The sequence below is a fragment of the Nycticebus coucang genome, chromosome 24 (assembly GCF_027406575.1).
Source record: "Nycticebus coucang isolate mNycCou1 chromosome 24, mNycCou1.pri, whole genome shotgun sequence".
NCBI classification, from domain to species: domain Eukaryota; kingdom Metazoa; phylum Chordata; class Mammalia; order Primates; family Lorisidae; genus Nycticebus; species Nycticebus coucang.
Genome location: NC_069803.1, coordinates 18,584,060 through 18,609,024, shown reverse-complemented (window position 1 = coordinate 18,609,024; position 24,965 = coordinate 18,584,060). Strand labels below are relative to the sequence as shown.

Sequence of the window (24,965 nt, the reverse complement as noted above, 5' to 3'; positions counted from 1 at the left end):
CCAAGCCTCCGTCACCTGCGTGCTCCGCCCTCTCCCGCCCGCCCCGCCCCTCGGCGTGCTGCGTCATCATCTAGCGCCCCCACCAGGACGTGCGAAAAGCGACGGCGCAGCACAGTGCGGCGTAGCTCCTGCTCCCCTTTCCCCTTCGCTGGGTGAGAGGTGTCTATGGGGCACCCGCTTCCGCCACCGCTACCGCCACCGCCACCGCCGCCGAGTGCTTTCTCTATGGCGAGGAGGAGGAGGAGAAGCACGAGCTCAACGACACAAGTAGATCTTGCTTCTGCCGCAGCCTTGAACGGGGGAGGGTCGCGGGGGGGAAGTAGAAAGGGGGCGGGAACGGTGAACCTGAGAGGATGCGCGATGGCGCCGGCTGGAGTGCGGCTGGCGCAGGAAAGAGCTTGGTGGCGGGTAGGGGGAGGGTAGCTGGGGCTGGGGGGTATGTCAAGGGGTTGGCGCGGAGTGATGACGCGGGGGCTTTGTACCTGGGGCTTCGATGTGGGACGGAAATTGTGAGTGGAGGGCGGCGGCCTAGATGGTCATCTCGTATCGTTACACACTGCAGTGCTTGGGAGTCGGGGTGACTCTAATAAATGTTATCAGTGCCTTCGCACTGGCTCTTTGCCAGGGAAGAGAGTTGTCTATGACTTGGATGCCGCTGCTGTCCTGTCGTTTCTCTGGGAGCATGCAGTATGGAGGTGCTTCCTTCAGTCCTGAGAAGGCCTGTGCTACCTCTTCGGGGCTTCTGCAACTGCAGTAAAGAGAGAGTAGAGGAAAGCAGTGTTAAGCCACAGGATCTTTAACGTGTGTGTGTGTGTGCGCGCGCGCGCTTGCTTATGTGGTTATCCGGGTGGAGAGTTATGAAGGAGTGATTTCTTAGAGCATTCGAGGTTACTTTTATGACCCTTCAGAATTTGGAAGGCAGTCATAAGACCCTCTTTTACTGTTAAGATTTTTTTCAAATTTATGTGGCGAGTGAAGGGGCATTTGGAATTTCTCTGCCTGAGAATCAGTGTCGGTCTGTATTGTTATTGTATAGGATGAATGAACCCTGTGTTTATGGACCAGAGCTCTGTCCTTGGTAACCAGGGATAGCTCCGAGTTTTAGGAAATGAGAAACAGTTTTACATGCAGACATTCTGTTGCTTTCTTTCTTTCTCCCTCCTGCAGTTACATTCAAACCGTTTCTGTGGCTGTTACTTCTTGTTAGAGTTTTAACAAAATTGCTTTACTTTTGTCTCCACTCTGAATAAACTCCAGTAGATTTTGTTATCAAAATTTGAATGTTTTGTCAAGGAGGAGTGTAAAAGCAAACGTTTATCTTTGCTGTGGTAATATCTGATCTTACCACATGTATAAGTAGTTTTTCTATTTTATCTGAAAATGATCGACTTCATGAAGTTTTATGGAGAGGGTGAGTTGAACTCAGAGCAGTCTTTAATCAATAGAAAGTTTTAAAAATCTGATTAGTATGCATGCATATAAAACACTATTTTTAATGACAGTGCAATCAGACTATAGAAATCTGTTCTTTATTTCCAACAGATTATCTGTGTGACCTGAGACAAGTCACTTCCTAAACCTTGATTTTCTTTTGACTCAAAACTTTGAATAAATAACCTCTTAGGTTTCAACCAAATTGATTATTCTGTGATTCAGATTTCTGATATATTTGGTTTTTTGTTTTGACAGGTACATAAATAAAAGACAAAGTATTTTATGAAAAAAATCTTCAATCAAGTATAACATTTTGATGCTTGGCATCTAGGCTCCCTTGTGCCCTCACTATGCCAGCAGCAACTGTAGATCATAGCCAAAGAATTTGTGAAGTTTGGGCTTGCAACCTGGATGAAGAGATGAAGAAAATTCGTCAAGTTATTCGAAAATATAATTACGTTGCTATGGTATGCCCATGATCAAATCTTTAAAATGCTGCTTATAAAGGAAGAAGAGGAACTTTTTAAGTCTTGAAGTCAACCCTTCTAGTTGATTTTTAGGGACCCTTTACTATAGTTCCTGTCGTGACCCACAGGTTGAGAACCGCTGTTCTACACAGACTATTCAGTCTGTCTGTATTGTCTACATGGTTAAATATTTTTTCTTCTTTACTGTTGTACCTTGTATGTCTGTTGTAGCTACTCTGTTTTCTAGATCTGCTCATAAAGGAGTTGGTGTCTTAATCATCTTTTCTGCCCCCATGCTTAGCATAACGTGGAGTATCCAATAAAGTGGTTGTTGAATTAGGTTCAATTTAGAGAAAGAATTAATTTCTTTACTGTTTCATACTGACTTGGTATTTTGTTTTTAGTCTTCATTAGCCCTAGTTTGAATTCTAATGCTAAAACCTCACATATATTATTTCCACAGCATTTTTAATAAAAATAAATATACTTCAGGGGGGCAGATAAATTGGTTAAAATACAAATCTGTGTACATGGGTAACACTTTGTGTATTTATTTATTTTATTTTTTTTTAGAGACAGAGTCTCACTTTATCGCCCTTGGTAGAGTACTCTGGTGTCACAGCTCACAGCAACCTCCAACTCCTGGGTTTGGGCGATTCTCTTGCCTCAGTCTCCCGAGTAGCTGGGACTACAGGCGCCCGCCACGACGCCCGGCTATTTTTTGTTGCAGTTTGGCCGAGGCTGGGTTTGAACCCACCACCCTCGGTATATGGGGCTGGCGCCCTGCTCACTGAGCCACAGGCACCGCCCACATTCTGTGTATTTAATAAAGGTATACTTTCCCATCATTAGACTTGATTTTTTTCTGTCCAGTTAAAAATTTATAGTGATCATTTATATCTTAGATGATGAGGAGTGGCAGTAGTAGACAAGTGGTAACATCCTATGGGAATGAGTGGATGGCATGCAATTCTTGACAACTTGCTTTTTGTGAACTATAGAGAGAATACTGCCTTAGTCAAAAGAAATTTGGAGGCAAATGAGGCTTTTTGGGAGGAGTTTGAGATAAACCTCATCTTAGAGAAGCAATTGAAAAGTACAGTACATTCTCTATTCCATTTAACTAGTTTTTTAAGAAACTGGTTGCATTCGGGAGATACGAATTTATGATGTTTTTCCTCTTTGTTGGGTATAGAGCAGTGGTTCTCAGCCTTCCTAATGCTACAGTGTATTTTCATTGTTAAAAAGGGGTCACAACCCACAGATTGAGAACCGCTGGTATAGAGTAAGTAATTGGTTGCATTTACCATGTGTATGTTATATATAGTAATTTTTATATCATATTTAAAGTAAGGAAAGGTTATTAAGTTTAGTTCTTTGGTTCTAAAAGAAATGTTCTTTCTATTTAAAAGGTACTTTGTACCTTTTTGAATATGAACATGTAGAATATCAGGATTCTTTGACTCGCATCAAAATTTAATTATGCTAAGAATTTGTGGAGTATATTGTGACTGTTTAGTAAATAATGAATCTTAAAACTGTTTTACAGGACACCGAGTTTCCAGGTGTGGTTGCAAGACCCATTGGAGAATTCAGGAGCAATGCTGACTATCAGTACCAACTATTGCGATGTAATGTAGACTTGTTAAAGATAATTCAGCTAGGACTGACATTTATGAATGAGCAAGGAGAATACCCTCCAGGAACTTCAACTTGGCAATTTAATTTTAAATTTAATTTGACGTAAGTGGGAAATACATATGTAACCCAAATTTTATTTAGTTTAATTTTAGGAATTGATTTTCAACAAATGTGGTGAAATTCTGAGTGAATCTGGTATAATTATTCTAGAAATACATAAAATGTAAAATTTTGCTTGAGATTTTTATGGGACAAAAAAATAGGGTAATGAAAATTCAAACACTTGATTTTTATAGATGCTATGTTAAAAATATGCCTGCCACTTTTTTGGAATTTGGTAAAGTTTGAGTATTGAAAATACTTCTTGATAGAAAAAGTAATCTTACCATGTTAGTTTTACAAAAAACTTTTTGTGGGCAATTTTAAATATAGACTTTCTTGTTATATATCCTTTTTGTGAAGGAATTACTATTTCAGTCATGCCAGTTAATTAGTAAATTACATATCAAATGCAGTAAGACATTTCTTGGGAACTTGGGTGTATTTTCCTTTCAAATCAATGGTTATATAATGGTTATGTTCCCAGGTCAGTCTACAAAAACCTCTCTTAACTCAAATACACAAGTATTAATATTATCCTTGAACCCGGTGTTCCTAATACAGTGGTTGTGACCCACAGGAACTATATTAAAGGGCCCCGGCATTAGAAAGGTTTAGTACCACTATCCTAATATGTCAGAGTTTGTAGTCTTACTCAAGCTCTGGGTCTAAACCCAGTTTCATTAACTGGGTTAGTCATAATACTTCTGTATGAATGGTAGAAGTGGTCTTGATAATTGAGAGACGTTTTAGAGTGTTTAGGGCAAAGGCAGATTACTTGCAAACTATATGTTGGAGAAATAAAATGTTTAACATATTCTAAGCATAGCAGGTCCTTGAATACTCTTTGTTTTGTTTAGTATCATTTCCTTATAATGTTAATAAGAAAAAAAATGGATTCCTGGCTGGAACTACTGTCTGTTTGGAGTTTGCACCTTCTCCCCATGTCTGTGTGGGTTTTTTCCAGGTACTCTGGTTTCCTCCCACATCCCAAAGCTTTGCACATGAGGTGAATTGGCATGTCTCAGTTGTCCCAATCTGACTGAGTGTGGGGGTGTGTATGAGTGTGCCCTGCAGTGGAAAAGTGTCCTGTCCCGGGTGGGTCCTGTCCCCTGCCATGGGCCCTGAGCTGCTAAAATAGGCTCTGGCTACCCTTCACCCTCAACTAGAATAATAGGTAAATCATTATCTTGTTTCTGTTAATCTATCTTGAATATATGTATAGCTCACATTTATTTCAGTGTTTAATATTACAAGTGTTTTGGTCTCTAATTAGAAGTTCGGTGAAGTTTTTGTGACTAGAAATATGTTGTAGGAACTTAACTCTGTTTATATAAATTAGCCTATGGCAAAATTGGTTTTGATATAATGATGTTAAGTGATTACTTACTGCATGTTGAAATATTGCAGTGTCCTTCTGTTTGGTAGCCTATTATTTGTATAATTTAATGATCTAACATCTGATTTGAAAAATAGTAAAAGCAGAAGTAGGAAAATTAATGGTAATATCAGCGTAAGAATTCTTTGTTTCTATTCTCTTCTTAAATAATGTGCTATTTATTTAACATGTGATCTAATGAGAAATAGGGCTGATTTTAGAGTCAGTGGGACACTAGTATGGCTTATAATTGCACTATGTTTAGTCTGACTCTATTTCATTCTATTGAGATTAATAATATACTCTCCAGAACCTTGTAAGGAATAAAAGTACTCATGTCCACTTAAGCTGATAATCTTTTATGGGAACTACACCTTTGAAATGCTGTAAAAATTTCCTTCTATTCTTTCGCCAAATGATAACCCTTTAAAAAAGTTAATTCTTTACCATTTCCTTTGGCTTTTTTTCAAGGTAATCATTAGAACACTGTTTTTAAGTTAGACGCTGTTGTGATCTCGGTACAGGAGGTGATACATCAGTGTCTCGGTTCTGGTAAAACTAATTTTTCTTTTCTACAGACATCTTTGTTCTGGTAATAACTCTTTCTTAGTGTAGCATTTGTGTGACTTTTTTTTTTTTTTTTTACACAGAAAAGGGCTACTATAGTTTACTACCAAGTTTTGCTGCCATTTACACTAACGTTAAGTGATGTTTTAAGGGGAAGGATATAGTGAAAAATACGAAGTAGAGGAGGTCAATTAAAAGCTAAAACCAATCGTGTCTAATATGAAGAGAGAACACAGTGAACAGAATCTTAGAAGTTTTGAAGAAAGATGAAAGTTGACTTTTTTGTTGAGTGCCTAGAATGAATGTGTCAGCTAGTATGCTTGACACAAGGGATACAATGTTTAGGAATGTTGGTAATAGTTATTATTTAAGTTAGTGTTCCCATAAATCTTTTGTCTGTTCTTTGTTGTCAGAGATCAAGAGTTAGAATTGTTAACTACTAATCAGCATGGGAATTCTCTGCAAATTGAATCTGACTTTGATAAGTACATGAACATTGAAGTAGAATATTGATGAGCTGTGGAGAAGAAAAGCAGTCCGGGGATGGAATTTCATAGACAAAGTCAAAGAGGATGAAAACAAATTTTTTAACCATACTCATTACTTTTGGTGATTGCAGTAGTTCTTGATATTTGAGAGAATCATCTTACTAGATTGTAGAAGTTACAGGGTTTTATGGATCCAGTGGTAACAGAAAGAATGTTGATATATCATTTAACTTAAATGGCAGTGAAAAGGAAATTGTACAATCAGTAGAAGGGAGAGTAGAATGAAAGAAGGGTGGTTATTTTTTAACAGATAATGCACACATTTGAAGGTTGAGGGGTTAATAAAGAGTTGCAGGCTGTTCAGCATGGGGATATACACTTGATAAGTTCTTTGAGAAATGGCTCAAATAGCATCAGTAGTAATTACCTTTGGTGATCAGGTAAGCTATTGTGGGGTCTGAAGGCAAAAGATCTTTAGACAGATGGCTAGAAGTAAAGATAGGAATGTTGATGTTCCTAAAACAAGTGGTGGGGTGAAGCCATATGTTGAGGTAAACAGGTAGGGCGTTAGTGGAAGCTTACAGAACAAGGCCCAAAGGAAACTTACAGACTGAGGTCTGAACTTTCCATTTTGTGCAAAGGAGTCAGTAAGGGTAAGTGTAAAAAAAGATATGCCAAACCAATTCTGAAGGCCAGGCTAGGTTGTACATGACCCTGTGAGTTTTTAATTAGCCAGGTCTTTGCTATTTTAATGTAAGTTTCTCCAGCTATGTTTAAGAGCAAGTACAGAGATTATAGAAGAGAGAAAGAACAGAAAAGAATTGAAGTGACAGTTGACAATAAGTTAAAGGAAGCTTTTGGTATTCCAGGAGTGTTAGATTGGTGTGTAGAACTCTAAAGTGACAAAGGGTGATAGGGGAAGAGAAAGGCTGGATTGATTAAAACAAGAATGGATTAAATGTAATAGACCCAAGGGTGAGTGTTAAAGAATTTTTGGTGTCAGAAGAAAAGTTAGAAGTCTTAGATTTGGCAAGATGTCTTGTCATTTATTCATTGTGTTGACAGCCATCAGGAAGTGATCATTTGCTCATTTTGGTGCCAGCTGTTGAAAATCAGTATGAAGTAATGAAGGGTAAGATACTTTCTTAGGTGTGAAAATGAAGTTGAAGAAGATTGTAACCGTACAGAGAAAAGTTTTAAAATTGTGTACAGAGAAAAGTTTTAAAAGTTTAAAATTTGAGATCTGAGGGATAGGCAGTAGATGATTATAGACAAATGGCTTGGAACTTCAAATTATAAGAGAATTAATTATAAGAGAATTGAGAACTGAAAAATGTCAGAAACGCTTCAGGGAAAGATAAAAGAATATAAAATGTGTAGGGGAGGAGATGGAAGGTAATAGATGTGTACCAATGAGGTGAAATTTTATAGCCTGTGGAACAGTTAATTTTATGAAGAGAAAGACAAATATTTTGAATACTGTGTTGGAACAGAATTCTGACTTCTGCACTTTTTAGTTGTCTGGCTTATCAAGTGTAGGACAACGCCCAGTAGGAAAATAGCTTACTTAGTGGACTTAAAAACTTTGAAAATGATTTGATGCTTTTAGTATAAAAATAACTTGGTGCATGGCAGACAAAGCCTAAAATAATTTTTGGGTACACATAACTCAGTGCTTTTCAACTCTTTTTAGCTAATGCACACTTGAACCTATAGTCATACTTCCATGGCAAACTTGAATTATGTTGATTACAAACAAGAGTAAAGAAAAGAATATAGTCTTACTGTGCTTTGAACATCTTTCAAAAATAATTTAATCTTTAAAAATTTTTGCAGCACACCAAAGATCCTCTCAGACACACCAATTGAAAATCACTGATATAACCCTTTGTAGTAGTAGCTAAAGAGTCAAGGTAGCTTGAGCTAGTGTGTGGGTAATATACCAATTTTTTTTTTTTTAGTAAGTTCTTTAGGCCTCATCTGTTATAAAACTTATTATCAAGGAAATGTCTTCAAGTATTTGTGTATATTATTTTTCTCATTACATAAGAGTAATATAGTTTCATGAGAAATTTTAAACACAGAGGATGCTAAAAAAAATACATACACCTTTTAAGAAAGGAAAAAATTGGATTAGAGTTGTAATGTAATTAGGGTTGTAATTTTACAATCCTATTGTGGTAGATGAGTAGGGGCAATCTGCAAAGATAGAACCTAGTCTTGGACACCTTTTACATCTTCAGTATTTTACAGTGAAATGACTAAAGTTGTTTTGCTTTTTCTTTTATTCTGACTTTGTCAAGGTACAATATGCATTTGGAAAAGCATATATATCATAGATATTTCACTCCCTGGTTTTTCACAAACTTAACACCCTATAGCTAGCAGTCAGATCAAGGAATAGAATTTTACCAGTACTCCAAAACTCCTTTTCGGTAGTGTTCATTTTAATAATTCACAAATTGGTTTTTTAAAGGAAAAGCAAAAAATTGATTATTTTATGAATATAAAGGACAGATTTTAAAATGTATTGTGTTTATAAGGTGTAGCTTTTTTATTATGTTTTAGTTGTGAGCATTGGTAAGCCATTTTTTTGGAGACATATCCTAACAAATCTAAATATGTAAAGTGAATACCCCATTGCTCAGCCATACACAATAGTGTTTTTGTTGTTGTTGTTGCAGTTTGGCCGGGGCCCTGTTTGAACCTGCCACCCCTGGTATATGAGCCGGTGCCCTACCCACTGAACCACAGGCGCTGCCCCACAATAGTGTTTTAAATCACTAATAAATTCTTTTGTGTATAACTGAACAAAAATTATTTTTCTCCTCTTTTTAAGAGCCTTTAAATTCACATACTCCGTCATACCCATCCTTTTTATTCACCTTGAAACTTCCTGTTTCTAATGTGCTATGTATAAATTGGGTATTTTTTAATTACACAAGGTTATTTTGTGGTATATTCCTTTGATATGAAATGATTGAAGTAGTTCATTCTCCATAGTTAAGGGGACAATTCTTGTTTTATAGCTCTTTGTGATGTTTAGTGATAACAGTGATGGAGATGTGTTTGTATAATCATTTGAGTTTTATATAATACATGTCAGATACTATAGTAAGTGCTTTGAAGTCCTTTTAAATTTTATTTTCTTTTTTCTAAAATCCTCAAGGTGGTAAGCCACCTGTACCATCTCTATGTATGAACTTTGTATTTTCACACTGGTCCAAGTTGCTGGGTTGCTCCAGGAATTCAGTACAGTAGTCCCTCCCCCCTTTTCCATGGTTTTACTTTCTGCTGTTTGAGTTATCTGTGGTCAAGTGCGGTCTGAAAATAGGTGAGTAGTAACATTTTCAGAGAGAATCTACATTCACATAACTTTCATTACAGTATATTATAATTGTTCTATTTTATTGTTAATCCCTTACTGTACCTAATTTATAAATTAAATTTTGTCATGGGTATATACAGTGTATACAGGGAAAACATCGTCTGTGTAGGGTTTGGTGCTGTCTACAGTTCCAGGCCTCCACTGGAGGTCTTGGAATGTATTTCCCAAGGATAAATGGGGACAGTTGTGTGTATTTAAATTATGCCAGTTTTCTTCTAAATTTCACATCAGCAATGAGAAAATGTGTGCAGATGCTTATCATCAGATGTAAAGACTTAAGAGCCAGGGAAAGGTATTTGCTGTTACGATGTTGTGTGTGTATCATTGGGCTTTGAATAGATATTTTAAAACAGCATGCAAATTCAAAACTTCGAGATCAAAATGACATTAGTTTCAATTTAATGATTTAGTTATAAATGATAAATTTAATATTCTGCAAGTCTTGGGTGTGATTCTAAATCAATACTGGCCCAGTTATAAGGAAACAGATTTATGAGCAGATAAGTTGTCTACATGGAAATAGTTTTATTTCTTTTATTTCTTTTCCCTTTTCTTGACATTTATATCACTTTAATACTGTATTAGTTGTGGGCTTGGAAGCAAGCATAACTTTTTAATGTTTTATTTTAAAACTAAGAAAAGCTTGGTTTCTTCCCACTGTGATTATACTAGTAGAGGTTCAAATAAGGAATGAATGTACTTCAGTGGTCTGAAGTAAATTGAAGTGTGATGGCCACTGTGACACGTGGGCTAAAGAATGCTAGTAGTAATTCTAGTATCATTCTGTTTTTTTCCTCTAACTTATTACTCATTTGAGTATTAAGGATTATTGTTGAGTTAAACACTGGTGAGTTGGCCAATTCAGGTTTCTCAAAGTAATGATTAGACATTAACATCAAGGCCTGTGGATTTTGTACATGACGAGATAAGAGAATAAGACCATATAGCCTGAGAATACAAAATACATTCACAGAATGTTTGTAGCTTGTTTTATTTTTTATGTTTATAAAAATAGCATGCTTCTTGTGGAAAATATAGAAAATACCGAAAAGTAAAAAACGATTACTGTCATAGCTTTTAAGCGTATCTTTTCTTTACCTTAAGAACATCCCATTTGTGTGTCGTATTGTGAGCACGTTAGTAACAGTTCTTTGTAATCTGTCCATTGTCCTTCCTGATAGACCACTACAGACTTAACCATTCACTGTGGTTGGACATTTAGGTCCAACCTTTGCTCTTAAAATAATGAGCCTGTCTTGATATACATCTTTGTCCTCTGTGTAAGTTATTTTATTAGAAGTAGAAATCTAAATCCAAAGATCAGAATACTTTTAGGCTTCATTTATTCAAAGGATGTGGGTACTTTTAAACTTCTTGATATGTTTTGTATTTACTCACGCAAATTGAAAAAGAGGGGGATGGAGCTGGGATTGTTCTCTAGAAAGTTATGCTTATAACTTTTAGCTTTCAGTTTTACAGGTTGATGAAAATTGCTGTCCTATTTCACCCATCCAAATATAAATATTAGCATTTTTTAAAAGTTTGCCATTTTGACTTGTGAGAATATTTTACTTTTATTTGGTCTCCTTAATGACCAATGAAGGTGATCATTTTTTTCAAATTTGCAAATTATTTTTGTTTTGTCTTACTGTTTTTCATAGCCTTTGGAGATTTGGGGGAATCTGTGTTCTTACCAGTTTGAGTTCATTAAATATTATATTTAGTAATCTGCATATTTGTGACGATCTGTATTCTAGTAATTATTTGCCTCCTTATGGTTTTTAGCATAAATTTAAATATATTGGAGTTCAGTTTTTAAGAAAACTTATTTATAAAGAGAGGTACTTATTAGAGTGAGCAGCTTATTGGAAAAGTACTTTATAAACCCTTAGGTGAGTGTCTTGTGTGTTAAGCCCAGAGTGATTTGAGATTGGAGGGTGTTTCCAAATTGTAAAGTCTTTCACCTTTGTATTTAGAAATGTGAGTTAGTGTTTGTAGAAAGAAGTAATTTCGATACATTTACTGACTTCACTTTATCTAGTTAGTTAACATCTTTAGGATATTATCTGAAGATCTCCATGCATCTCTCACTTTTTGGAAAACCTTTTTATAGAGACTTGTGCATACAGTTATTTTAACTGGATATTTTGCTGTCTTTGGGAGAGGTCATATTATTTGTTTATTACTGTCCTAAATAAACTGTTCTTATAATCAATAAATTAACACCAACATTTGTAGGACTTCTTTTTTTTTTTTGCAGTTTTTGGCCAGGTTTGGGTTTGAACCCGCTACCTCCGGCATTTGGGGCCGGTGCCCTACTCCTTTGAGCCACAGGCGCCACCCCTGTAGCATTTCTTATATTTCGACTAAGTAATACGTTAATTCCTTTTGGAGGTTAGCGAATTTTAATATCTCCCTGCATTGCCCAGGACATGTTGCAGGTTGGAAAGGTAGAATAGAGAGGTTTAGAAACTTTGAAATGGATACCTTTGGAAAGGCACAGTCTATCAATTTGGAGAAATGAGTCATAACAATTAACTTCCCTTACCTATAGGAAATTTTCTTAATCCTGTCTGCAGATTTAGCATACTGCATGGAGTTTCTAACTTTTTTCTTATGATTTTGGTATTACAAAAGCATGAGATTTGTCCCAAATGATCAAATATTCAGTCCCATGAAATTTAGATTTTGGAATATGAACTTACCTGAGAAAAGGAAAATAATTTATATACATATCTTTGTATACCAAATTAATTATAATACCTGAGATACTCATCCAGGCCTCCCACCTGGGGATTATGATTCAGTAAGTCTAAGACTTCAGTAGGACCCAGGAATCCACAGTTTTGGTAAAGCTCTGGGGGTTAATCTCATTTAGGCAAGTTTGGGAAATACTGATTCAAATAGTGAAATGTTCACTGTTCCTCTTCATCCATATGTTGTTTGATTTGGTGATAAAACATTGAACAAAACAAATCATTGGCCTGTTGAAGCTTACATTCCGACTGGGAGGGAGATAGCAAACTAAAGTAACAATAAATTGAATATATGGCTAAGAATATCAGAGGCCTGGAGAAGAATCTCCAATGCTTTTGGTCAGCTGTAGTTGCTTCATCGTGCCTTAGTGTGAGCCCTGGGACCTTCTGAACGGGACTCTGATTTTTTAAGGTGCATGTATTTAGCATAGTAAAGCTAATCATGTGTATGGTTAACTGGGAGAAAAAATACCAAAAACTCGTACTGAGTTTCTTCACATATCCTTACTAAGGGATTTTCTGGGGGAAAATATCGACTTATGATTCCCCTCTATTTTTAAAAATGTGAGTTGTTACCTTTGTTATTTTTCAGACATTTAGAAGTAAATTGACTTCTAGATCGTAAATTATAAGGACATGTTTTGGCTCAAGAGAAACATTCCTTATGGTCTCAGTTTTGTTATAATGTCTGTTAGAAATTTCTTTTGCTAAGTCTGGAAACCAGTGTTCTTACAATTTTTAAAAGTGTATAAAAAATTGCACATGTCACAAAATACTTTGTTCTCAAAAACACATCTATCTTGGATACTCATGTATCTGTGCTTGGAAATTAGAGATGGCTTTCTTTTTGGTTTTAGTGAAATCTTGAAGGTTTTTATTTAGATTACCTGGCTTGATTTTAGTTACAGTGGAGTCCTTTTAAACAGTTTGTTGCTTTGGGGGGCTGTTTGAAAAGCTCATCATTTGTGAGAGGAGGAATCTCCTTTTTAAGATAGAAGGTAGTGTCACTCAGCCATAGGAGATCTTTCCGCTTGATCTCCTTCTGGTGCGCTGGGAGAGTTGGAGATGGCCTTGCCCCTAACAGCTGTGGCCACAGAGCTTTCTGGCAGCATCATGGTGGCTGCTGAGACTGAAAAGAACTTGTCTGTCATTTTGTGGGGGTGGCCCTGGTGAGTAGAAGACCCTTTTTTCAAACCCAAATTTATTTAGCATATGAAAGGTAATGCAATGGAGTTGATAGTAGAGAATAAAATCTTACCTTTGGACTCTTTGATTGTTTGCTGTTGGGACACTTTTCTGAAGGAATGACGCTTATATTTAAATTGTATTTTCCTTGTGCGTATGTAAAGCATATATTGGATATTGGAACGCTTGGCAAGACAGTCCTCTCTCTGGTTTCTGGCTCTGTAAGACGTAAGTGGGAGAGAAGGCAGTGCACATTCGTCTTTCACTTGCACTCCTGTCCCTTACTAGTACCCTACAGTCCTAATTCATATTAGCATAATCACCTTATCATTGATTACCTGAGAGATCCACAGTCGTTAATATTGAATATTGTCTTTCTCTTTCTCCTGCCAGGGAGGACATGTATGCCCAGGACTCTATAGAACTCCTAACAACATCTGGTATCCAGTTTAAGAAACATGAGGAGGAAGGAATTGAGACCCAGTACTTTGCAGAACTTCTTATGACTTCAGGAGTGGTCCTCTGCGAAGGAGTCAAATGGTTGTCATTTCATAGGTAAAAAGATTGCATTGAAAATGCCATTTGTGTTTCCGTTTCATACTTGCTTCATCCTTGCTTGGGTCAGGTATCAGCAAGCTCAGGCTTAGTTTTAGAAAGAATCGACTGCCATATAGCTGTCTCCTAACCCTGTGGAGGCTAATGTTGGTCTACGTAAGAGTTAATTTAATAATATGGATCCATTTTAGCCTGTGAGGCAGTGTTGCACAGTGTAAAGAAAATAGGCTGGAAAAATAGAACTTGATTTAAATTCAGCGGTGTCATTTAGAGTCAGTGTAGCTAGAATTATTTAACATTTCTAAGACCTTAGTTTTTTAATCTGTGGCAAACCATTCATTAAAAAATACATTTACTATCTACTATATGTCAGACACTGTGTAAGATTCTAGGAATTAAAGTATGAATAGAACAGACTAAAATCCTTGCACTCAGAGAATTTACATTCTTGTGGTGATAGGCAGATTTTTAAAATGATAAAATGTACAGGGTGGCCATAAAGTTCATGTGCAATTTAAATAGTCAGCTATTTTAAATGGCTATTTAAATTGCACATGAACTTTACGGCCACCCTGTATATTGTGATTTGTTAAACAGTGGTAAGTGCTATGAAAAAGAAAAAACAGGGTGGCACCTGTGACTCAAGGAAGTGGGGCACTGGCCCCATATACGGGAAGTGGTGGGTTCAAACCTAGCCCCGGCCAAAAACTGCAAAAATAAATAAATAAATAAATAAAATAAAATGATTTAAAAAAAGAAGACGAAGAAACAGTAAAGAAAATCCTAGGGTTGGGTATGTGGGTAGAATTTAATTTTTTTTTTAATGGGGTAATGGGGAAGTCATCCCTTAGAAGAAATATCTTGCAGAGTTGTTTTAATGGTCAGTAAAAACGTCTTCAAAGCTTCTAGTAAAGTGCTTTATACAAAGTATAAAGTGATAGTTTTTAGCTTTTTATTATATAAAACTGGATAATTTAAGAGAATTTCTAAACAGAAACTAGTTCCATTTTGTAAAAAATAGACTTCAGGTATGAGGAAGAGTTTTCCTATCTAAGTAAACTAAACTGACAGTCCAGAGACTAAAAGTGACATTGGACATTATTTTATTTGGTCTTTGGTTCTGTTTTTAAAAAGCTTTGTGTGGCACAGGTGTTCGTTCTCTTACACTGGATCCATGTCACACGTTTATTTTTAAACCTTAGAACAGGGGTGTCCCACCTTTTTTTCTTTTTTCTCTGCACATTGGAAGAGTAAGAGTTGTCTTAGGTGATACATTAATTACACAAACACTAGTGATAGCTGATTAGGAAAAAGAAAGGCAGCACAGATAAACCGAAAAAGTCCTCCTGAAGTCTGCCTGCTGGCAGCCAGACCAGGCAAGAGGGCAGACACCCCTGCGTTAGAGTTTCCCCCTCTGACCTGTGGAACAGTCAGAGTGGAGGACTGTTCATACAGTCAACTTTGCTGTAGCATTTAGTCATTTTTGGGTTGAAGGTACTGATTGTGCTCTTTCTCACTTTTTATCTCTCATCTTTCCTCTCTTCTCCACTTGAACCACCTCAGGGACTATGACTTAAGACTGTTAATATAAGCAGCATTTTTTGTTGTTGTTGTTCTTTTTACTTTCCTAGACATGTGAATACAAAGAACTGGAAAGTATTAATCCTTTCCCTATATGACGGGTTCTTTCATTTGAAAAATACTCTGAACACAAATACTAAATGCTAGGTACTGGGGTATGAAGATAAACAGAGATGGATATTGTGCACATCTTCTTGGAATTTAGAATCTAAATTAGACTCTGGTATATTTTAATATTTATCAACATATGAGATCTTATTCCACTAAATATCATTAAAAGTTTCTGCTTTTATGCTTATATATTGATATTCCTTAATTATCCACAGGGATAAAGCTTGTTTTTTCTTTTATAAGTCAAATTCTGAACATTAAATGGAAATTTTATTTTGTATCTCTCCCAAAAGATGGGTTGGTAGCATCTTGCATCAAATATTTATTGAATTCCAGTTATGCACAAGGAATGAAAGATATATTCAAAATGTGATTCCTGCCCTTTAAACCAGTGGAAGAAACAGTCCATCTACTTTAGTTATTTATTTTGAGACAGAGTCTTAGTTTGTTGCCCTTGGTAGAGTGCTGTGGTGTCATAGCTCACAGCAACCTCAAACTCTTGGGCTAAAATGATCCTCTTGCTTCAGCCTCCTGATTACCTGGGACTTCAGGCGCCTACCACAATGCTCTGCTATTTTTAGAGATGGGATCTTGGTCTTGCTCAGGGTGGTCTCAAATGCTTGAGCTCAGGCAATCCAGCTGCCTGGGCCTCCCAAAGTGTTAGGATTAGAGGTGTGAGCCACTGGGCCCGCACCAGCCTAATCCATGTACTTTGAAGGGTAGCACAAGAGAACACCTTGTGCTCTAGGAGGCCCTTCAGGGGAGGCTTCCTGTCAGAGGTCCTTGAAGGAAAGGTAGTGAGGGAAAGGGGTAAAAGGAGTATGTGACTGTGGCCGGGGAGTGTAGGGAGATGGCTATGGAAAAGGCCAGAACATTGGCATGGGGATCTTGATTTGAGAGTGTAGGAATTTGTATTTTATTATGCAGGATAGTTCTCATTCTTTAGTATGTCTGTCTTATGCAGTGTTCCTGTTAATAAATATCTCTTGGGGAATCATACTGAGATAGGAACAGAATTGTGAGGGAAGAAAATTGTTCACTTCCCTTAATAAAGTCACTTAAGGGAAGTGAAAATCCTGTGGTAGAGACGTCTTCCTTGGACTTTTGAAGTATGTAGCCACCTTATATAAAAGAAGGGAAGGTTTGCATTACTTTAGCCTTCTGAGTACTAGATCTCTTATTTTTGACATTTTTGGTCAAGTTTCCATTTTTATTTCTCCATTTCCGTCATTTATTTGTTTTTGAGACTTCTGTGGGCAGTTTGATATTCTTAGTGTTCTCAAGCATCAGCAAAATAGTGTTTTCGTGGTTGCAGTCTTGGGTGGGTAACGTAGATCTATAGGTTGATAGATAGCCCTGATAGAGTGACAAGTTCTTAGCACTGTGTATATGGTGATGGCATTTTCCCGTTAGAGTTGTTAATATGTTTGTTTTCTCCATTCTCTATATGCACTTTTTTGATGGATTTCCTTTTTGCCTCTGATGTGACTCACTGAAAATGTGTATCAGGAAAACATTTTTGTTTTTAATCTCTGTGGTATTTATGTGTCCTTCTGTATTCTTTTAACCCTTTTGTAGTGGTTATGACTTTGGCTATTTAATCAAAATCCTGACCAACTCTAACTTGCCTGAAGAAGAACTTGACTTCTTTGAGATCCTTCGATTATTTTTTCCTGTCATTTATGATGTGAAGTACCTCATGAAGAGCTGCAAAAATCTTAAAGTAAGGCTCCTGGTGGCATTACCTGCAGTTAGCACACTATTCATTACACTAAGGGACTGACATAAGATCCTATCCTTAGATATTACTTTAATTGCTTTAAGCCATATTTTTAAGTTTTATATTGAAGGCAATTTTTTTTATATATATATATGTAAATATATGTAAAATTTGTAAGAGACTGTTTATACCAGCTATTCAGCTATATTTCAGCTATTTTTTATATATATATATATATATATATATAAATATAAAATCTGGTCATGTGATACTTTTTCTTGCCTAAATTACATTTTATAGGAAATTCTTTTTCAAAGCCTCAGTATATCTTGGTAGGATAAGTTTTCAACAAAATTCAAGCTAAGGTTCAGATTTTCACCATTGCTTGCCAGATGGAAGATGATGAACCAGAACAGAAATGTGATGACTGGGGAGGCCGCTGGGCACAGCAGTGCAGGTTCTCACTCTCCCTCCACACACGTAACCTGTCCCTGTAAGAGAGTCAGGTGGTCAGTGATGTGCAGGTGTGTTCAGGAGTATGGCAAAAAAAAGTTTTTCCCTTTGGCTTATCTTGGCTAAAGGTTACTTTATGGGTTCTCATCATGGGATAAATGTTCTTAGAATTAAATTACGTAGCTAAAAGGTTATATATTATGGGTAAGTGCTGTATAAATATGTAGGTTCTGTTTAGACTGTAGCTAATGTCCTGATACTGCTTAGTGTGTATATAAAAACTTTTTATTCTAAATATTAATTCTTTCAAAAGGAAAGTTTCTTGATAAAGAAAAGTGCTCCTTCATTTTGAACACACATTCCCTATGGGAATATAGTGGTCTTACTTTTTGTGGTGTATTTTTTACACTGTAAATGAAAAAAGAAACAAAAACTTTGTGAGGGGATGTTGATTGCATTATAGAATCTACATTGTTGCTTCTTCAGTGAAACCAATGTTGATCAGGTTTTCTCCTCACCATAATTTAGAATGGCAAGTAACATTACACTTTTAGGAGATGGTAAAGACTGGGAGAGCTTTGTTTTAAGCAGATAGAAGCAGTGTAGAAATTGAATAAAGAAACTTGGCTTCTAACAGATAAATTGAAAATTCTAAGAGAAGCAGTCTTTTGGCCAAAGCTTATTTGTCTCTAGTAATAGAATATAGTTAGACTATAACTAGGGAAATTAATAAAGATTATTTTATGTTTGTAGTAGCAGAATTGTGTGTAATTTGAGAGGATTTCGAGGAAGCGAACTTGCAGTAGGGTATCCTTCCTATAGAAATTCAACCCACCTAGTGAAAAGGCCTACATTTAATCTGGCTTGGTAAATGTTTTTAAAATTGACATGCCTGTACAATGACAGTTGTCAGGAACAGAATGCTAAATTATTGCTCATTATGTGTGTGCTTTGGGGAAATTTCTAAGTACAGATATTCTAGAGAACGTATCTTGAGTGAGCTGCTTTGTTAAAATTCAAGTTAATAAAAAGGTGCTTTTTGACTGATAGTCAACCACACTGTTCTATTCAATTCTATTCTGTTCTAAGCAGCTGCCAGTGATACCTAATCCTCATGGTATTTTTAGCACAGAAGCAACTGCTGTGCAAGCAGTGTTTCAAGCCACGCTGCAGAGGACTAGTTAGCTAGTAAGAGACCTTAATAATTAGGAGAGGAATTTATTTTTGGTTTTCCTCCCACCTTTTTTCTCTTTCCCTTTCTCTCTTCTTTCTTTGCTTCTCTCTTTTATTCTCTTCCTTTCACTCTTAATTACCTTTCTTTTTAAATTTTATTGGTATTAGCCTAGGCAGATTTGTAGCAGGCCTTCTGAGGAGTTGTATTATTTCTAACAAAACCATGGTTAAGCATTTAGTGAATTCTTAAGGATTTGATTATTCATAATGCTTTGTTTTATAAAAATTATTTAGATGAAAACCACTTAGAGATGGATTGGTGCAAGCTCAAGAAAATTCGAAAGAGAAAATTTGAAGAAAATTGTTTATACCAGCTATTCAGTTTTCTAATTATTACTAAATTGATAGTGTAGTTGATAAATGTTACCCTGTGTGTGATCTGCTTCTCCCACGTATTCAGGGAAGTTATTTGTCACATTCCTTAAAACACAGGATGAAGATAAATATTCCCAATTAGGATCTCATTTTCTGTGAAATCATAAACTCCCACATTCAACAAATGCAATAGTAATTCACTTTCTTTATTGTTTTTCTCCCCGCCAATCTTATTAAGGCTTGTCTTTATGTACTTAGGTTTGTTTATATTTTGGCCAGTGTCTTAAGTTTGTAATTTGTGAATTCAGGCATTGCAGTGTTTCTCCTTGGTGAACAATTTTTGTCTTTTCTAGGGTGGATTACAAGAAGTTGCTGAACAGTTAGAGCTGGAACGGATAGGACCACAACATCAGGCAGGATCTGATTCATTGCTCACAGGAATGGCCTTTTTCAAAATGAGAGAAGTATGAAGACATCAGTGCCTTTTTTCAGTTGGTTGTTAGGTTGAGAACGTTAACAATCTTATGACTAGTACTTACTAAGTAAAGGATAATAAGAGGTACCATATAAGTTATATCCACTGCACTTGAAAGTATTTTAAAATAAGTCATCTTGAAATGTAGTTAGCAGGATAACAAGTTCTTCATAGAATCAAAAATTTAAACTACCTTAGAAATCATGTAGGTCCACCATCTTATTTCTCAGGTGAGAAGACAAGCTAGTAACTTTTATCCAAAGTCAAACGTGTTACTAGTGGGGGAACTTCAGAGTTCTTTCCACAGCCCACATCAGTGCTTCTTCTGCCCAGTCAAGGATCTGATATGTTAGGTTTTCTCTAGTGTGGCCTTTTGTAGGCTTTAAACTGTAGTAAAAATAGTATTTGTTCATGTCATCCTTCATTCTTTGAAGATTATTCAGAGTTCATGCTTTTTACTGGATTGAGTCTTAAAGAATTTTTGAATTCTAAATAAATCTGAAGTAATAGTTCAGTCAAAACCTGTATTAGGAAGAGACCCTCCTTAAGTGGCAAAAGGCAGAGAGATCAGTCTTGAAATATAAAAGTTAGGTATGGAAGAATGAAATGTAATGAACCCAAGTCTGCTCTTAGGTTGTCAGATTAAATGCAATGCAGAAATACACCTTACTACAGGTAAAACACAAAAGAAAACTGTGCAGCTTTTTTACTTACAAGAAAAATTTCCTTTTGTGAAGTACGTGGTTTGGAATTCTTTTTGAATCCTCTTAAGACATTAAAGAATTGACAGAGGTAGGAATTTAAAACTTTTGTAGAAGTGTAGTAATAATAGAAAGCATGAAAACTGTTTTGCCAAGGAGTATTGATTCAGATGTGATCTGGACTGTCTTTTTATGCTGTGTAAATATTTTGTTTTATACTGCTTCCTAGTGATTAATTAAAATTAAATTAAAACCACCTTTTGGATTTTTCAGCTTTGCACTTAAAGTGTCTAAATGATTTTATTAATGGTAGATTTCTGGTACTAATTTCTCTTTATTTTTCTTGGCTTCTTCAAGGACAGTAACCTAGTGTGAGTGTTCAGACTTTACTGTCCATAACATATTTAAGGTTTTATTATTTGTAGCCAGCCCAGCCTTGTTCATAGAGTCAAAGCAACTCATAAACCTAAACTTTTCCCCCTGCCACTATTGGCTATTTTCATTCATTATTGCTGTTTAGTATTGTTAAAATGTCTGTCATTTTTCCATGATTACAAATTCTCATTTGTAATCAGTAATTTGTAAAAGTACTCTAAATGTTAATGGAAAACACGTGCACTTATATAATTTTTTTTAAGTCTCTGGTTTCTTTTGAGCTCTGTACTCTGTACTTCTTCTGGACATTAATCTTGTTCATTAAATATGTGGACTCAAAGGAACACCATAGAAAACAGCTGTCCTTATAGTTAATGAACAGTGAGTACTGACATTGCTGAGATGTGAGTTACAAGTGGTACCTTCTGGTTAAAATTATCTTTTTTTTTTTTTTTTTTTTCAAAATTCCTTTTTAGATGTTCTTTGAAGATCATATTGATGATGCCAAATATTGTGGTCATTTGTATGGCCTTGGTTCTGGTTCATCCTATGTACAGAATGGCACAGGGAATGCATATGAAGAGGAAGCCAACAAGCAGTCATGACATGAAATAGTCCTTTTGTTTTTATTTTATTTGAGCTACACATATGCTCGTGTATAGGTTTTATCTCTGGTTGAATCCTTGAACAGTAGACAGCACCTTTCTTTTTTTGTTTTTATAGCCCATTTTATTTTCTGCCTTTCAGTACTAAGTATGACCGTTCCTAACTCAGATCTTAATAAGTAGAAATGTATTCAGGTTAAATTTGGCCTTAATTTAATATACTTGTTAGCAAGCGTGTGTAACACAGAGTGGGGAAAGCTCTATCATACTGAGTATTTTGATAAACTTTACCTACTTGAGCTTGGTTTATTTTTTCCCTTTTCCTAAATTAACTCGCACTGACTGTAATTTATTTCCCTGTTTCATGTCTCTCCCTTCCATTCTCCAGGAGTTTTAGCTATTTGAGATTGTGGACCATCAATTTTGCACTTTAGAGAGAGATTCTGACTCAAATCCTCTGTTTTATCAGAAAGTTTGGTTTTCCTTGCTCTTAGCTGGAGAAATGACCATCTGCCAACTTTATACAGTATACTTGTTTTTGACCCACAGAATATAGCACATTCATTGTGCACACTCAGCAAGACTAACACAAAGACAAGAAACTACTGAGGAGCTTAGTAACTGCTGTTTCTGTACCTGGTGTCTAATCTTCCCAAGCACATCCAGTGTCTGTTGGTTCCTAACTGGCATGTGTAGGCTGCTCTGTGACTGAAGAACTTTCAAACCAGCTTTACACCCTTCAGGAAAAATCCCTTGTGATTGGATGTTATCTGCCAGGAAACTGGTACTCAAGATGTTGAAGCCACAGTTATTTTATGATAGCACACTTCCCCTTAACTGCTTCTTTTTATTCCATCACTGTTTACTCTTGCTTTTTATTTTATAGCCATACTTATGAAGCTCTTGATTTGTTGATTATACAAATCAATTTTATTAAAATCCAAAGAAAACCAGTCGTTAGGTATATTTTGTACCAAATTAAATTAGAAGACAAAAAATTGTGCTTTCATAGTTGCTACATAGATAAATAATGGAAAGATTTGGTGCAAAACAACAAAATACAAAATCTATATTCATATATATATCTTATTAAAATTACCTGAGGAGTGTAATGCTTGTTTATTTTTTTGTGTATATCTTTGCAATCTATTTTATATATATTGACAAAAGAGACTGTGAAATATTTAGCCAGGCAGAATATGTGACCAGACCAGAGCATGTGTAGGACGACTTTTTGGTAATTATTAACTCTGCCCCGAAATGATGGACTGCAGGTTGTAATGTGTGTTACCTACACTTCAATCAGTAATATTAGCAACTCTCCAAATGTTAGGCATATTGGTTTGTTTCCCTTGTACATTCTTTGTTCATCATATAATGCTGTAACTGGGTGGTCCTTTTTAAACAAAACATTATTTGCAAAACAGAGGGTATTATTTGTTTTTAAAGCTTTTGTAAATAAAGGCTTCAGAAATGTTTTCTTATATATGTTGATGACTGGTGATTTTTAGATTTAGAAATATTTGTTTGGGGGATATTGGGGCAACTGAACAGAATTCAGTAACATCCTCCCTTAACCACAGGTGACTTTCAGTCCCTTAACTGCAGAATCAGTCTGAGCCTTCTTCAAGCCAACTCTGTAGGCTTACCGTTCTTCCTTGAGTACCTCAACTAGGTAATTCAGAATTGATTTTTATTTCTGCCTTCTAGGAATCCATTTATTCTGAAGGATATATAAAGTAAATATGTTTGGTATAACATATTGTGGCTTTTTAAAGCTAACACAGGCTAGTTTCTAGTTGGTTTCTTTTCATTTTGTTCTCTGCCTACTTAAAAAATAGGAATTAGAAAGATTGCCTTTTTCGTAGCCACATAGTTGCTGAATTTCATAATGTGTAACAACTTTGGTTACTGGCTTGGAAAGTACAAACAGTCCCTGACTTACGATGGCTTGACTTAATGACTTTTCGATTTTACAGTGGGCTTATCTGGAGGTAGCCCCATCATAAGTCCAGCAGCTCCTTCGAACTCACAAAGGGGGTACAGTTTTTTACTAAATGAATATGGCTTTTGCATCATAACAAAGTTGAAAAATTGTAAGTCGAACCATCTTAAGTTCAACTTTTAGGGACCATCTGCTGCATTGATAGCATTAAATGGTATTTTTGACTTCTGACAGAGTTTGGAGGAACATAACCCCCTCATATGTTGAGAATTATTTGTGTAGTATTTTATGACTTCCGTAGAGAAACTTTATGACTTTTACTCAATCCAGCTTTTGGATATACGATATTTGATAATTTTTTTAGTGTTCCTGAGCCATTATGGTCTTCACATATACTGTTAAACCTACTAGAGCAAAGGTCAGCAAACTGTAACTTACCAGCCAAAATCAGCCTGCTGCCTGTTTTTGTATGACATGTGAGCTGAGAATGTCTTAGTTTTAAATGGTTAAGGACAAAAAAAAAAAAATCAAAAGAATATTTTCTGACATGTGAAAGCTATATGGAGTTCAAATTTCAGTGTCTATGAATTTGTTAGAACGTAGCCACATTCATCATTTACGTATCACATTATATATGGCTACTTTTTCATGCAGAACCTGTGTATGGTGGTCTCCTTGTTTTACGTTGCTGTTTGGCAATCCTACTGCGACAGGATCACAGTGGTGCAGATGTAACTTGAGCCATCGTATTGCTATATTATTTAGTATGTTTTCTGTTACCAGTTCATGCCCATTATGTCAATAAGAAAAGTGCACTTTGAATGTTGTGCTTTTAAGGCACATTGGAGTGAGGATTTACCAAATTATATAGTAATGCCTTGTACTTACGATGCATCAACACTATATAACTGTGCAAAAAGTATACTATTGTGGACATTGCCAAACTAAACACTCATCTCAGTATTTCCAGTGAAAGCAATAATCAGAAGAATTAGAAAATTTAAATGGATCTTGCATCACAGTACAACTTATTCACAAAAATAAAAAATGAGGCTCAGCGCCTATAACTCAGCAGTTAGGGTGTCAGCCACATACACAGAGGCTGGCGGGTCTGAACCAGGCCCGGGCCTGCTAAAAACAATGACAACTACAACAAAAAATAGCTGGGCATTGGGCAGCACCTATGGCTCAAGGGAATAGGGTGCTGGCCCCATAGGTGGCGGGTTCAAACCCGGCCCAGGCCAAAACTGCAAAAAATAAATAAATAAAAATAGCCAGGCATTGGGGCAGGTGCCTGTAGTCCCAGCTACTTGGAAGGCTGAGGCAAGAGAATCACTTAAGCCCAGGAGTTTGGGGTTGCTGTGAGCAGTGACGCCACAGCACTCTACCAAGGGCAACAAAGTGAGAATCAGTCTCAAAAAGAAAAAAATGAAAAGAAGGCTCCATGCAAAGTATATTTACAAGTGGCAAATTTGTTAGGCATGCAGAGAAAG

General features: G+C 36.1%; 1 protein-coding gene across 2 annotated transcripts; it reads left to right on the top strand.

Annotated features, from left to right (window-relative positions):
- The first annotated feature begins 34 nt into the window (after positions 1 to 34).
- CNOT7 (CCR4-NOT transcription complex subunit 7) lies at positions 35 to 23,013 on the top strand. 2 transcript variants are annotated; one of them, XM_053578742.1, is made up of 7 exons: positions 35 to 267; positions 1,690 to 1,901; positions 3,451 to 3,644; positions 13,797 to 13,958; positions 17,229 to 17,373; positions 19,725 to 19,835; positions 21,916 to 23,013. In XM_053578742.1, exons 2-7 carry the CDS (start codon positions 1,785 to 1,787, stop codon positions 21,922 to 21,924), a joined length of 738 nt encoding a protein of 245 aa, XP_053434717.1. In that variant the 5' UTR covers positions 35 to 267; positions 1,690 to 1,784; the 3' UTR covers positions 21,925 to 23,013. The 2 variants fall into 2 exon arrangements, with proteins under 2 accessions (XP_053434717.1, XP_053434716.1); XM_053578741.1 differs by having other exon boundaries at positions 21,399 to 23,013.
- Positions 23,014 to 24,965: the final 1,952 nt, after the last annotated feature.

Coding starts and splice junctions, on each gene's coding strand:
- CNOT7 (XM_053578741.1), top strand. CDS start 1,785: ATGCCAGCAGCAACTGTAGATCATAGCCAAAGAATTTGTGAAGTTTGG. Junction 1,902..3,450: donor AATATAATTACGTTGCTATG/GTATGCCCATGA, acceptor ACTGTTTTACAG/GACACCGAGTTTCCAGGTGT. Junction 3,645..13,796: donor AATTTTAAATTTAATTTGAC/GTAAGTGGGAAA, acceptor TTCTCCTGCCAG/GGAGGACATGTATGCCCAGG.